At 40.1% G+C, this 15,454-nt stretch overlaps 1 protein-coding gene across 1 annotated transcript; it reads right to left on the bottom strand.

Moving 5' to 3' along the window:
• Window positions 1–2,881: 2,881 nt before the first annotated feature.
• nus1 (NUS1 dehydrodolichyl diphosphate synthase subunit) lies at window positions 2,882–13,404 on the bottom strand. Its single transcript, XM_080882219.1, has 5 exons — window positions 12,848–13,404; window positions 6,767–6,898; window positions 5,226–5,378; window positions 3,729–3,828; window positions 2,882–3,571 (listed from the first exon to the last, which is right to left on the bottom strand). Exons 1-5 carry the CDS (start codon window positions 13,257–13,259, stop codon window positions 3,481–3,483), a joined length of 888 nt encoding a protein of 295 aa, XP_080738345.1. The 5' UTR covers window positions 13,260–13,404; the 3' UTR covers window positions 2,882–3,480.
• Window positions 13,405–15,454: the final 2,050 nt, after the last annotated feature.

Raw genomic sequence — 15,454 nt, 5'->3', positions numbered from 1 at the left:
TCTCCTAGGGGGTGTGTGAGTTGTTAGCGGCAGCCATTACATGCTGCTCGTGTTCTGTTCTCAGGATAGACCTCACCGTTGTAACGGCCTGGCACCGGCGACTACCGATCCCCGCACATGTATGTACGGACAGTGTAGAGCCGTGGAGACCTGGCTTGTATGGTCTTATGTTGCTGACAAGGAATAAAGGTCTGTTGTTTAATTTAACTGACTGGCTCCGTGTTATCCGGCTAACCTCCACACCACATGCCCGCTGGACCGGCTAGCCGCTCCTTCCTCGCCAGACTGCTGTTACATTATGAGTGAGGTTAGAATATTGCATTCATTATCAAGTTTTACTAAGTAAAATTACTGTGATGAGAAATAATAAAATAGCAGGTGTGATCTCCAGATGGTATGTGAAGCATTCATTGATAACATAGGCCAAGTCTAGGGTTGCCAACTCCCTGAAAAATAAATAAGGGACACCTCGTGGCCAGGGCCGGGCGACCCAGTTGTCTTCACCCTTCCCAGTGTGGTGAATTTTCTAGCTCTTTTTTTGTGTGTGAAATTATTTTTTTAACCATTTGACTTGAATTTGATTTAAGTAGATGTGTATTCTTTGTGATATGAACACATGTGAAACAAATGATCATTTAGCCATTTATTTTTAGCTCAAAATGACAACATTAACACAGTAAAACAGGTCTCTTTCTTAAACAGAAGCCTGTCATGCTTAACTTTTGAGAATATAAGTAAATCTTTCTTTAAAAGAACTCTGTCCTGCTTAACTTAAAATAATAGAAAACAATAGAAAGAAAAATATTCTTGTAACAGTGCACATTTAGTGCATTTAGTACAATTGGCTTCAGTTGAGGTATTATTTCAGCTTTTCTAATGCTAATCAGCTGCTCCTGTTTGTAAACCCGCTTGTTCCCATGATTACGCATCTTAACTCATCATCATTATTCATCTATGTATTACTTTTATGTATTAGTCATCAATTTGTTGTAATCATCTATCCTTGCAGTTGTTTATTACACAAAATAAGTTATATTATCACACTTCTGGCCACATAGCGCTGATATTCATTGCACATGCCCATATTAACTTTTTCCAGCCAGGTGTTTTCCTTTTCCCATTCTTCCCTTTCTCTGAGGGGAACAAACATTGCTGCTCTAACGCTGGGCTCACACTGTGTGGTTTTAGGCCCATTTTGAGACGATTTTTGAGTGATCGGACCGATTTTGGCCGTCATCGTGCGTCGTGTAGTATACGTGGGGTAACGAGAAGTGATTAACACCTCACGACCAGCTCCCGATCATCAATCGCTCGTGAGGGTGTCACCACAGGGGCTCACACTGCTCACGCGCAAACACGTAAACGTCGGTGAAAAAGACGGAGCAGCACGGCTGTGCAGCGTGTGATCTGGACACAAGCGACGGAGGCACAACTTGGAGAACTTTGGAAAGCTCATCCGAGCCTTTTCGATGTGGCATCACAAAATGATCACGACCACAACAACCGTGAAAATAGTTGGATCTACACTGCTGCTCAATCACAGCTGCCTGATCAATGTTTTTCATTAGCAATTTAGCAAAGTTGATGGTGGTGGTGTGTCTGTGTGAGTGAAAGACAGAGAGAGCGAGCGACAGATTTTCTGTTATAACCTTCATTTTATGGAGGCACAGTGTGCGCACTCAGGTCGCATCAGAGCATCGGGCCGTATAGTGTGAGACCTGCATCGTGACCTACCAACTTCTAACCCCTGCGAGTCAATTGTGCAGTTTGAGCAGGAGCTGAATAACGCGACTGAAAAAATCGCAGTGTCTGCCCAGCTTTAGGTGTACTGTCGTCCGAGACTTGCACCGCAGTGTCGGCGTTTGTTTCCCTGTTGGCCATGCTTCTTGTTGTGGTCATCTGTTGTCTTCCGGTATTTTCTCTGTAAGCGACCTTTCCTCGACCAATGAGATGAGCGGTAATCTGAATTGTTATACTCGAATTGTCATAAGTGTGGTGTCAGCTCATTGGTCACAAAGCAGGAGAGGGGCTGGGAATTATGTTTTCAAACAAAGTGTTAATTCCATAAACATTTATAGACTACTTTTGATTCTCACTGTATTACGGGACAAAGTGCGTCCCTTATTAGCTCAATACGGGACATGTACTTTTGTTTCTAAATACGGGATGATTCCGTTTTTTAAGGGACGGTTGGCAACCCTAGCCAAGTCACCCCTCCACGATTTTTTGAAATGATTGGTCTGGGAAGAAAATTGTGTAGTTTGGCATTGCTCAGCTTCCTTAAGAATGGCTTCTTGGCAGCAACCATTTTACATGAGGCTTCGAAAACATATGGATCACCTGAAGGGTCAGATCCATCTCACGGGTCTTGTGCCAATACCTTGCAGGATTTTTTCTGTTTCTATATCTCAAGGACATGGCAATACGTGCCTTGAGATGACTGTTGTGTTTTGGTGAAATAATAAAACTAAAATGCAAAGAATGCTAATATGCCAAGTTTTCAGTTAAAAACTTTTTTGATGCACAAATACTATTTGATGCCCATCAGAATGTCACCGTTGGCATTTTTCATAGCTGGATTTATGCTTGATTCAACGATCTATATGCTAAGTGACTTTAAAAAAAAACAATAAAAAAAACAACATTGTACCTAACCATTTTCAGACTAATGTCCGAAGAAAAACTTCAGACAAACTATTATTCAAGACCACCTTAAAAATGACAAACAAGTCTTGCTGCACTGAAGCAAAATATAAAGAACTGAGTCGTGTCCAAGCACACAGTGAGTCGAGGTTAAATCATAATAGAAAGAGTTCATTCTGTCATAAAAGGAGCTTTCTTTTCCTCTAAGAGTGTTAACAGACACAAAAACACACTCAAATACACACAGTGCATTTCTTTATTTCAGACCAAAAACAATGTTGAACAACCGTCTGTATGTGCATGAAACAACACTACACATGAACATGACTGCAAGCTGGAGGCCACAGAGACAAACAGAGCTACAGGAATTTCTCATATTTACACATTAGCCACTCTGCTGTTCAGCTCCTGTGCTGCATGCCCCTAAACTGCTGCTATATTTCCTTGTGATGCAGCTTGCACAAAAAGATTCGTTTTTTCTTTATATAGTCTGTGTGAAGGCAATTTTTCCATCAGCAGTAAATGACAGCTGGAGAAAGAATGAAACAAACAAGGGTGTTAGGACCACCGAGTCTGTGGAGACAGTCTTACGTCAGTGCCATTTTTTCTTGTTTTACCGAGCATGTTCCATGAGTCCTGGAATGTGAATTCATTAGAAGACAAGCTGGTGGTAAAGATTGGCTGGCTATGTTTCCTGGTTTCCATATATTTGAAATGTCTTGTTGTATTAGAGGTCCAGCAGATGGGCATAGCTGAGCCGACGAGTAATGAGGGACGGTAGTCATTATCTGTCCGGGATGTCCTGGCTGTGTAAAGCCCACACTTGTGTATTTAATATCACTGTCCGAGCCGCTGCTGACAAGCCCCGTACCGCTGCAGGGCACCCAACAAGTCCTCATACGAGATATTTCTGTGGGATGGCAGGGAGCTGAGGGCACAGAGTAGGTTACACATTGAACATAGTGCGCTTCAAAGTGAATTCAGTTAATGACATCAATTTCAAAATTCAAACAAACTTTCATACTTTGTCATTATTAAACGTGGTCCATCGAAACGTGCAAATTCTGAGATGTAAAGAAGCTTACATGAACTCTGTGAGCCTGATGTGCCAGGGGAGGAAGCCCAGTGTGCTGTTCACAGGACCAAACTTCACCACCAACTCAGGGTCTGGAATATTCTTTGATTCTGAAACAAGCACAAAGAAAGCGAACATGTTATCAAGACAATCTTTTTTCTCCTATTTACTGAGAATCTGCATGTTCTGACTATAGAATGAACTCAAATCTGAGAGTGGCTCCCATTCAGCAGTACTTGTGTAGCTGTCACCCGAGATCCACAGCCACACAGGTTAAAGAAAATTTAGGTAATATACATCCACTCTCACTGGATAATACACTTCTCCACAGTTATGGTCATTTTTGGTGCCATAAATGTGTCCAATCCCCGGAATTTTAGAAAACTTGAGTCATTATTTAAGTTAAATTGATTTTCTAGAGGTTGTTTGTTTTGCATTTATTTGTCTCCAATTGGCTGAACTGTTGCATTGGATAGTCTAATTAAATACAGAAGCCTAACCAGTGGACTGGAATTCTACTGGGGCAATATGTTGTGTAATACCTCTGTTACAAGATGATTTATTTCTTAAAATAGTTTAATGGTTTTTGGATATTATTTTGTGTCAAATAACAAAAAGACATTTTGACTGCTACATCTGTGCTTCTTTGTTCTTTCCAACACTCATAAATTACATGGCACACATTCACTTTTCTCCTCTAAGTATTTTTTTGGACATATCCATACGACACTTTTCCTAGGCCTCTTTACACAAGAGGTTCAACAGTGGGGAAAAATGCCCAGGAGAAACATTTTACAGCACTTCAATGTCATGTCCATCTCTTGCATGTAAAAGTACAATCCCATGACATGGCGCAGCTAACCTGGATCCTCTACAGGTTACGCTCCTTCTTTAAGCTGTCCAATAATGATTCAATCCTATTCAGTTTTATTTATACAGCACCAAATCACAACAACAGTTGCCTCACGGCACTTATATTGTAAGGTGACCCTAAAATAATGCAATGCAATAATAGATAAAGAAAACCAAAAACGCCAACAATCATATAAACCCCCCCCCCCCCCCCACCCCAAAATGAGCAAGCGCTTTGGCAACAGTGGGAAAGAAAAAAAACATTTTTAATATTAAGAAACCTCCAGCAGAACCAGGCTCAGGGAGGGGCGGCCATTTGCGTAACCAGCTGGGAGTGAGTGGATAAAGACAGAATAAAATACTTAATACACGTCTTAATTACTTTTAAAACACACAGTACACACATCCACTGGATCTTGAAATTCTTTTGCTTTCAACAGTAATGAGTTAATGAACTCCATGACACACTTCTAATGATTAGGGAAAAGAAGCCTTCTAAGACTCTTTCTTAATAAGCACACGCAGCTTCAGTAACCCCCTCTAGCTTTATTAAGGGCTACCAAGGTGTTCCCAGGTTGGTGAGCAACAATCTCTCAAGTGTGTTCTGAAAAACATCAAAGTATCTTTACACATGCACACAGGCATAAAGTGCTACCTCTGAGAAGCAGGTCTAGCATGGAAACATTAATGTCTTTGAAGCTCCTTTCCTTGTTTTCCACAGAGCGGCAGAGCTGCTGTGCTACATGGACAATGCTCTGCTTCCCATCGTCAGGAGACAGCACCCTCACTGTGGGCCTGCAGGACACAACTGCAACAAAGGACACATAAAAACACATTAAATTAAATATGACTACTAATGGTATTCTTCTGCAAATACACACCCAAATTTTCAACTTTGTAAATTTTTTTTTTTTAATACTGTAACCTCACTTGCACACCTGATGTAGACTACTGGAGCACACTGGTGAAGTATGGGTTGAGGGATTTTAGATTACACCTGGGAAACATATTGTTGGGTAAACTGAGAAACTGCTGGGTCAATATAATGATGCTTCGGCTTCAGTCAGACATTACCTCAGTGGAACAAGCCAATTAGTGACATTATTTATTTATGTTACCATCTATGTTCATTTCGTTGACTAATAATTTTTTTCCACAAAGGAACTACTTAAAGAAAACTAAAATATGTGGATAAATACTACGATGAAATGAACTGACACTTTCTGACTCACCTATTCTTAAATGTAACCATTCACACCAACCATGTAACTTCACTGTATGAATTTGTGGCATTTATTACCAATCCAAGTCTGAATAAAAAGCTCTGACCAGCCAGACCAGTGGACTCGTAGCTCAAAACATGACTGGTCAACTGGGTATCTGAAATTATTTCTCTTCCTCAGATGTGACAGCAACTTTACCAAGAACAGCTGAAACTGCCCCATGAAATTTTACCTGCTACTTCTATCTGTAGAGAATCTGATGAACCCAGAATTTCCATTATTTTATTGTCTTAATTCGAAACTTCAGGACCAGCTCATCATGGTTTAACATTGACTTAATTTTTTTTTCTTGACACTGTGTGAGGACAAAAAGTTCAGCCTGTACATACATTACATGAAAAGTTTGAACTTGAGAGTAAGTGGCTCAGGTGTGTGTTTTTGCACAATTACGTAACTACTCATTTAATTGTCTTTCTTTTATTTATTTTTTTGCTGTGTTCAGTGGTTGTAGAAATGGTTTATATTAGCATTTAGCTGAGATTCTGAGGTTTCTATGGATATCAGACATGTTGATATTTGCATCAAAGAATTGACGTTAAACTACAGTTTAACCCCTTTGCCCCCAGAACCGGGGGCTCTCCAAAGTAAAGGGTGTAAGGGTCTGAAGTTTGAAGTTTTATAAGTGGATTCCATCTAACCTAATGAAGAACAATACAGAAAACAAAAATGAGGTTGTAGGCACTTCCAACAAGTGGACACAGAAATTTTGGAATGTAACTACTTATATGTAACACAGTCACAGAATTTAATTACAAGAAAAACATTGATCTGGAAATATACAATTAAAATACAGTTACTAATCAAAATGTTGGTATTACAAGTTTAAAAGTTCTTGTTGGTAAAAAGCTTCCAAGTACATCTGAGTCTGTAATTGTATGAACTTAAAATCAAAGATATCATGCCAGGTTCTTACCATTGTGCTGGTGTTGGTCACTACCACTGCTCAGGAACTCCACACTGTGCATAGATCCATCAACACCCAGCAGATCCTGTTGCTGCCTTTTTATTTCCTCGAGTAGACGAGAGTTGTTCTTCTGAAAAACACCTGGGTTGAGGAAAAGCACATCATTCAGTTCAGGTTGATCAAAATCACCAAGTAGACCTAAGACAGAAACAGTAATTGTGAAGAAACATGACTTTTGGATTGATAGAATCTATTTTCTTTAAAACAAAGCAAATAAATCCAAAATTAGGGGCAACTGTGGCTCAGTCAGTAGGGTGCGTGGTCTACCACTTGGAAGGTCAATAGATAGATTGGAGAAACCAGGTATCAATGTGCAAAATACTGAATCCCCTAATGCAGGGGTGGCCAACCCGCGGCTCTCGAGCCGCATGCGGCTCTTTGCCTGGTTTCATGCGGCTCTTACGTTCATATCAAAGTTTGTGTTTTGATTTTTTTTATGTTGTTGTTTTAAAATGTGCGCGTTCGCTTCGCTTGAGTTCAATACGGTATTTTCATCAAATGCGCATGTGTGTGAGATGAAAATACCGCAAAGTTTCCCAGTAGGAGCAAGTTCGCCCTTAAAATGGCAGGAAAAAAATGCACAGCAAAAAGAAAATATGAAGATGAACACAGGACGTTTTTAACAGAGTGGGAGAGTTTATATTTTTTTGTTGAACGCAATGGTAAGCCATTCTGCCTTATATGTCAGACGTCATTAGCGCATTTCAAAGCTTCAAATCTTCAGCGCCACTTCAGCTCACTCCATGCTAACATCGACCAGGAATTTCCAAAAGGGACTGAACTTCGCAAGCACGAGTTGGCCACTTTGAAAAGTCAGGCAGAAAAGCAGATACAGTTTTTCCAAAAATTTACGAAGCGGTCAGAGACCATAACGCTCGCATCCTATCAGCTGGCTTGGAACATTGCACGGGCTAAAAAGCCATACAATGAAGGGGAGTTCGTTAAAAAATGCCTCAGTGATGTTGTTGAAATCTTGTCTCCTGAAAACGACAAATTAAAACGCATGGTATCAGACGTCCAACTGTCCCGCCACACTGTTGAACACAGAATATCGGACATTAACACGGCTATTGAATCACAGTTGCACTCTGACCTTCAAGCATGTGAGTATTTTAGTGTCGCATTGGATGAGAGTTGTGATATACAAGACAAGCCTCAGTTGGCAATATTTGCACGGTCTGTTTCAAACGATTGTGTGATCAAAGAAGAACTCCTGGATATTGTGCCATTAAAAGACAGAACCCGTGGCATAGATGTGAAAGAAACCATGATGGCTGCATTTGAAAAAGCAAATCTGCCCATAACGAAATTAACTGCAATAGCCACGGATGGAGCACCAGCCATGATGGGATCTGTGAACGGGCTTGTGGGGCTGTGCAAAGCTGACCAAACTATTCCTGACTTTTGGAATTTCCACTGCATCATCCACATGGAGCAACTCGTGTCTAAATCATTGAATTTAGATAACGTCATGAAGCCTGTGATGGAAATCGTCAACTATATCCGCACACATGCGCTTAACCACAGGCAATTCAAGAATCTCATCGCTGAGCTGGACCAAGGGCTTCCAGGTGACCTGCCGCTGCACTGCACTGTGAGGTGGCTGTCAAAAGGCCAGGTACTCTCTCGCTTCTTTGAGCTTTTGGATGCCGTGAAACTGTTTATGGAAAAGAAGGACAAGGACTATCCCGAGCTCTCGGACCTCAAGTGGATTATGGATCTGGCCTTTTTGGTCGACATGCTGTGTCACTTGGACAGACTGAACCTGACCCTGCAGGGTAAGTTAAAAATGCTCCCTGACCTAGTGCAAAGTGTGTTTGCGTTTGTCAACAAACTGAAGCTGTTCAAGACACATATTCAAAAGGGAGATTTAACGCATTTTCCCACTCTGCTAAAAGCCAGCGGGCAAGTCGCCAGTGCTGCCCTGAGTAAGCAAAGAGCCAGATATGCAACGCTGATTGAAAACTTGCACGAAAGCTTCGTGACCCGGTTCCATGATCTACAATTGAAAAGGCCACAGATTACGTTCCTCGCCGACCCATTTAATGCAGAGACCGGCTGTTTGAAAGTCCCGCTAGTCACAGATGAAGCTGCGGCTGAGTTGGAGATGATCGATCTTTGTGAAGAGGACCAATTGAAACCTGCTTTAAGGGAAGGGACCATTGAGTTCTGGAAAAGTGTGCCAATGGAAAAATACCCCAATGTCAAACGGGCTGCGCTTAAGATACTGTCAATGTTTGGGTCAACATACGTCTGCGAGTCTGTGTTTTCTACCCTAAAACATGTGAAATCAAAGCATCGATCTGTTCTGACTGACACACATGTGAAAGAATTGCTTCGAGTGACAACAACGGAATACAAGCCAGATTTAAAGAGGATTGTTCAAGGCAAGGAATGCCAGAAGTCCCACTAAACAACATGCATTATAAAAGTAAATGCTATTGTAGATTATTATATTTTTGTTTGTGGACTTGGTTGAACTGAGAGTTTGTGTGTGTGAGACAGTGCACACAATGTTCATTGTTGAAAATGACTGGCCTGTGGTTTTAGTACTGTAGGAGTCCATTTCTGTCATTATCATGTTGGTGTGTGACATTTACAATAAATCTGGCTGAGCAGAGATGTGTGTATTTTGTGTGTGTGTGTGTGTGTGTGTGTGTGTGAGTGAGTGAGAGAGAGAGAGAGAGAGAGAGAGAGAGGAAAGGATGGGTGATGTTCATGTGTGCCCATGCGTATGATGTGGCTCTTTGCGGTAACACAGTAAAAAAAAAGTGGCTCTTGGTCTCTGACTGGTTGGCCACCCCTGCCCTAATGCATTCATCTACATGTGTTTAAATTTAAATATGATCAACCTATCTCTAATAATCGGCTATGTACCACAGGCCTTCAAGCTGGCTGTAGTTAAACCTTTACTTAAAAAGCCATCTCTAGACCCAGCCGTCTTAGCTAATTATAGGCCAATCTCCAACCTTCCTTTCATATAAAAAACCATTGAAGAAGTAGTTGTCAAACAGCTAACTGATCATCTGCAGAGGAATGGCTTATTTGAAGAGTTTCAGTCAAGTTTCAGAGCTCATCACAGCACAGAAACTGCTAGACCTCAGTGCAGCGTTCGATACTGTTGACCATAATATTCTATTAGAGCAATTAGAACATGCTGTAGGTATTACAGGTACTGCACTGCAGTGGTTTGTATCATATCTATCTAGTAGACTCCAATTTGTTCATGTAAATGTTGAGTCTTCTTCACATGGTGAGGTTAATTAGGGAGTTACACGGGGTTCAGTGCTAGGACCAATTCTGTTTACATTACACATGCTTACCTTAGGCAGTATCATCAGAAGACATAGTGTACATTTTAACTGGTATGCTGATAACACACAGCTCCATCTATGAAGCCAGATAACACACACCAAATAGTTAAACTGCAGGAATGTCTTAAAGACATAAAGACCTGGATGGCCGCTAACTTTCTGCTTCTTAATTCAGATAAAACTGAGGTTATTGTTCTCGGCCCTGAAAATTCTAGAAATATGGTATCTAACCAGATTCTTACTCTGGATGGCATTACCTTGGCCTCTAGAAACACTGTGAGGCACCTTGGAGTCATTTTTCACCAGGACATGTCCTTCAACGCACATATTAAACAAATATGTAGGACTGCTTTCTTCCATTTGCACAACATCTCTAAAATTAGAAATATCCTGTCTCATAGTGATGCTGAAAAACTAGTTCATGCATTTATTACTCCTAGCCTGGACTACTGTAATTCATTATTATCAGGAAGTCCTAAAAACTCCATGAAAAGCCTTCAACTAATCCAATGCTGCAGCAAGAGTACTGACAGGGACTAGAAAGAGAGAGCATATTTCTCCTGTATTGGCTTCCCTTCACTGGCTCCCTGTTAAATCCAGAATTGAATTCAAAATCCTGCCATTAGAGCATTTCACTCTCACGCTCCCGGCTTACATGTTGTTCCTAGAGTATTTAAAAGTAGAATGGGAGGGAGAGCCTTCAGTTTTCAGGCCCCTCTTCTGTGCAACCAGCTTCCAGTTTGGATTCGGGAGACAGACACTATCTCTACTTTTAAGATTTAAGATAAAGCATATAGTTAGGGCTGGATCAGGTGACCCTGAATCCTCCCTTAGTTATGCTGGCATAGGCTGCTAGGGGACTCCCATGATGCATTGGGTTTTCCTTTTCAGTCACCTTTTTCACACACTATGTGTTAATAGACCTCTCTGCATTGAATCATACTTGTTTTTAATCTCTGGCTCTCTTCCACAGCATGTCTTTTATCCTGTCTTCCTTCTCTCACCCCAACCGGTCGCGGCAGATGGCCCCGCCCCTCCCTGAGCCTGGTTCTGCTGGAGGTTTCTTCCTGTTAAAAAGGAGTTTTTCCTTCCCATTGTCGCCAAAGTGCTTGCTCATAGGGGGTCATATGATTGTTGGGTTTTTCTCTATATGTATTATTGTAAGGGTCTACCTTACAATATAAAGTGCCTTGAGGCGACTGCTATTGTGATAAAATTGAATTGAAAATTGAATGTGTGTGAAAGTTAGATAAAAGTACTGTATTTACGTCTGTGTGATTCAGTAATCAGACAGACACAATGTGGCATGTTGTATGAAGTGCTTTAACTGAGGGATAGGTAGAAAACTGCTAAATAAAAAACCGTCACCATAGTGGAGACTTTACATCATTTGGCAATGACAAAAACTACAATCTGAGAGACCCTAAGGTGAGGAGCTTGGTCATTAGAGAGGGATGGAATAGAGCCGCTGCTCCTCCATATCAAAAGGGGCCAACTGAGGTAGTTTGGGAATGTAAAATAACTTCAGTCAGAAGGCACTCTCCCTAATTCAGTCAAAACATTAATATCAGTTAGCTTTACGAGATTTGTCATTTAGGGAGAAGGGGACAATAATTTCAACAATTTGAGGCTAAAATGCTCAGCTGCAGTATAACCTCCGCTTAAAGTTAAAAAGCAGAAACATAACTGTAACAGGGGAAAAAAAGCAACAAAATGAAGTCTTGATGGATGCTCAATCATCCAGGTAAGTGAATCCCAAAAGTTGATTCTGTTCATTTGGATGTAGCGTTTTCACTCAGAGAAACGTTTCGTCACTCATCCATGTTTCCCCAATCTTATAAACAGTGCATTTGCACAATAACGTTTTATAAGGTTAGTGAAAATCTGCAGTCAGCTGAGGTCACTGTCAAGTTACTTGGATGAGTGATGAAACGTTTCTCCTACTGAAAATGTGACGGCCAAATGAACAGAATCAACCAAAAAAATGAAAAGATGAATACAAGTTTAATAGTTAAATATTGCGCAGTTGTTTTAACGTTTGAATAGTGTCTGTAGCTGAAAGTATGTTGAAACAAAATTAGGACTTGGAAGTGGTGAAAAAAGACAGATTTAATTTGCATTTAATGTAAACAATTAAACAGGGTATTGCTAATCTGAAAAGGAAAAGATTCGCTACATCTTCAGCCTAAGCATTAAAGGGGAAATTTATACAGAGAATGAATGTAATACAATGTAATCTTAAAAGCCTCAAAGTTGGAAACAATATCTTTAAAATGCATATTAGAAACAATGTACATCTAATAAAATAAAATAAAAATGCTTAAGAGTCAGAAGAATACTGAATATTTAAAGCTCACACACATTAATACTCTTTAAGACTGGAATTATGATTTTCTTTTTTCCACTTAAGAATCTGTGTGTGTGTGTGTGTGTGTGTGTGTGTGTGTGTGTGTGTGTGTGTGTGTGTGTGTGTGTGAGTGAGAGAGAGAGATATAAAGATATAAAATATGGGTTCAGTGACATCTGCAAATCATTGCATTCACATCGGATGAACTTGTCCAAATAATATCCAAACTACACTAAACTACGTGTATAGTTTTTTTTTTAAACAACAAATTTAAAGCTATTTTTGATGAAGCTGTGATTTATTATTTTATGAACTTCACTGTATAAAAGCGCAAGCAGCAAACTCAGCTGATAGGAGTAACATGCTTACCGTGATTATCATACACGCTAACATAGGATATGCCGACAGCCATACACCACACCACCACGTTTGCTATGTCCGGATAACTGGGCTCTTCTTCCGCAACCAACAGGCCGATATGGACCGGTATCTTCTTCAGGGACTTTCCGTCAGACAGACACCGTGACCGGCCACCGCCGGTGCTCTTTTCAGTTATCGGTTTAACATTAGCATCTGGGCCATGATTCAGATTATTCTGAAAGTCTGGAAATCCAACTAGAGATATCGGCAACAGCAGGACGGTCGCTGCTCGCTCCCACAGCCGGCCCTTCCAGCTCTGGATGCGGACGTGGAGCCAAGAGAAGAGCGCTCTGTTGACGTGAACGAGAATCAGTAATAGCCGCCATAACAAACTGTACATAAGCGCCATTCGTGTCCGCATTTCGTGTAGGGGGAAAACCCAGGATAAAGTACAAGAACACGACCACTTTATTCTGATATATTATCCGCGTAAATGAGCTCAGCAGTGCTTATGGCTCATCATGACTGCAGCCATCTTGTTTTCTGGTTGGCAACCTCTGAACTCCGAACCCCGCGTGTGATACACGTAGCTCTCGGATTGGACAAGGTAAGCGAGACGCTGCTGCGTATGCGTTTGACTACAGAGAACCGAACAGAGTAGAGATGTGTCGTTCGCGAACGAAATGGCTCTTAGAGCCGGATCTTTGACGTGAACGACGTAATTTATATTTAATTGTATTGTGGTTTCCAGTGTTTTGTGTTGTTTCACTTTAAATTTGTAAAAGGAAAAAGCTGAAAATTTAAATAGTTAAAAGTTGAAATGTGAATAGTTGGTTTTTGTATTATATGATTTATTTATTACATTTTATGTGGAGTGAATAAATAAAAGTATATTTACGGTGGCCCCTAGAGACAAAGCACGTAAAAACTGCAAAACACGTAAAAACTCCAAAACATGTAAAAACTGCAAAACACGTAAAAACTCCAAAACATGTACAAACTCAGAAGCACACAAAAACTCAAAACACGTACAAAATACAACAGAAGTGTGCCAGGATGCTAGGACGCAGTGTTGAGCTTTGTTACCTAGTGGCTACACCAGCCAGCAAGTACCAAAGACCGGATTTGGTGTGTGGTAGTAACAGGTAAATGAACTTTTTTTTTTTTAATTATTTGAATATATATGAGTGCTTGTGTATAAATGCACAAACAATACACACATGCTTTCAATTGTGTCATTTAAGTGATCTAGGTAGCTCTGTTTTGGAAGTTCAGTTAATGCTAGAAATGTGTTTTGGAGTTTGTACGTGCTTTGTCTCTAGGGGCCACCGCATATATTTATATATGTTTATATATAAATATATGCGGTTTATATTTATATATAAACATATATATAAATAAAACAACTTCTTTTTTTTACATTAGTAATTCCTTTTGTGCATAATTTTATATTATTGTTAATAATAAATTAATTAAAGCAACAAAACAACCTGAAGCGCCGGTTCGGAGCCAAAAGAGCCGGCTCTTTTTATTGAGTCGAGCCGAAAGAGCCGGTTCTCTAAAAAGAGACGGAAATCCCATCACTACAGTGTGGTCTGTTGTTCATTAATGTAAGTCATGGAATTTAAATTGTGTGGACTGGACTCAGTTTTCAACTCATGCAAGTTTAGATAATAAACAACGTCTATTTTTCAAAGTCACGCTATTCAAAAATTGGATAACTTCAGGGTCAGCTTTGAAGTTATCTGGATAAGTCAAAAATCCTGTTTCATAGGCCTCTATACTGTGAAGAAAGGCTTTAAGCTTATGTGGGTAACTTCAGGGTTGACCCTGGGTTTTACTTTACAATCACTGTACATTTTCTATACACACGAAGAAACAGTGATATTTCTATATGATTGTTTAATGATTGTTTAATGTCATTTCACTGTACTTACGGAGAGAACTTTGTACCCACACTGAGGCTACTACTGGCTACCCTCACATATTCAGTTTTTTCACCGAATACATCATCTAGTAAACGACTTCATTGTGTATGCCAAATTTTGCTAGTTTTGGTCATGAGTTATTTAAAAATGAATCTGTTCTGTCACGCACAAAGAAATTACTTGATCAACAACTTATAAACAAAGTAACCTTGAGAGCTTAAGTACAACCTGATATCAGATTGCACGCCTAACTTAACCTTTCATACAACTCATAACATGGACGACACAACAGCTCCCCAAAAATGAAGCCAAAACGTCTCTATCGCCCCCTGGTGTCTGGCTGCAGTATAGGTCATAAATCCCACCTCCTCCATGTTAGCGGATGGGACTGGGGTAAGACTAAAATAAAAATTTCTCCAAAGATTCTTTCGTTAACTATCAATAGTTCTCATCATTTATATTCAAGGGGTCTCCTTTCCCATGTTTGATTCTTTGACTGGCAGCTGCAGTCACGGTGAAACTTGTGTTTGGGAACGGCAGATAGAGCAGGCAGATTAAGTTAAAATTTACGTTTAATTTTCCCACAAATTAATTCTTTTTTTTTAGCACCGACTCTGTATTTTTATTTTTATTTTTACAGAGTTTGATTCAAATATTCAGGTTAAAAAACGAATCTGAATTCATGTTA

This window comes from Rhamphochromis sp. 'chilingali' (assembly GCF_963969265.1).
Source record: "Rhamphochromis sp. 'chilingali' genome assembly, chromosome: 5".
In the NCBI taxonomy this organism is placed as follows: Eukaryota; Metazoa; Chordata; class Actinopteri; order Cichliformes; family Cichlidae; genus Rhamphochromis; species Rhamphochromis sp. 'chilingali'.
This window is presented reverse-complemented; position numbering and strand designations above follow the sequence as displayed.

Excerpts from the sequence above, each read along its gene's own strand:
- nus1 (XM_080882219.1), bottom strand. The coding sequence starts at position 13,259 with ATGCGGACACGAATGGCGCTTATGTACAGTTTGTTATGGCGGCTATTA. Across the intron at positions 6,899-12,847 it reads TAGCGTGTATGATAATCACG|GTGTTTTTCAGAAGAACAAC; the intron begins GTAAGCATGTTA and ends TCCTCAACCCAG. Across the intron at positions 3,572-3,728 it reads ATCAGGCTCACAGAGTTCAT|CTCCCTGCCATCCCACAGAA; the intron begins GTAAGCTTCTTT and ends CTGTGCCCTCAG.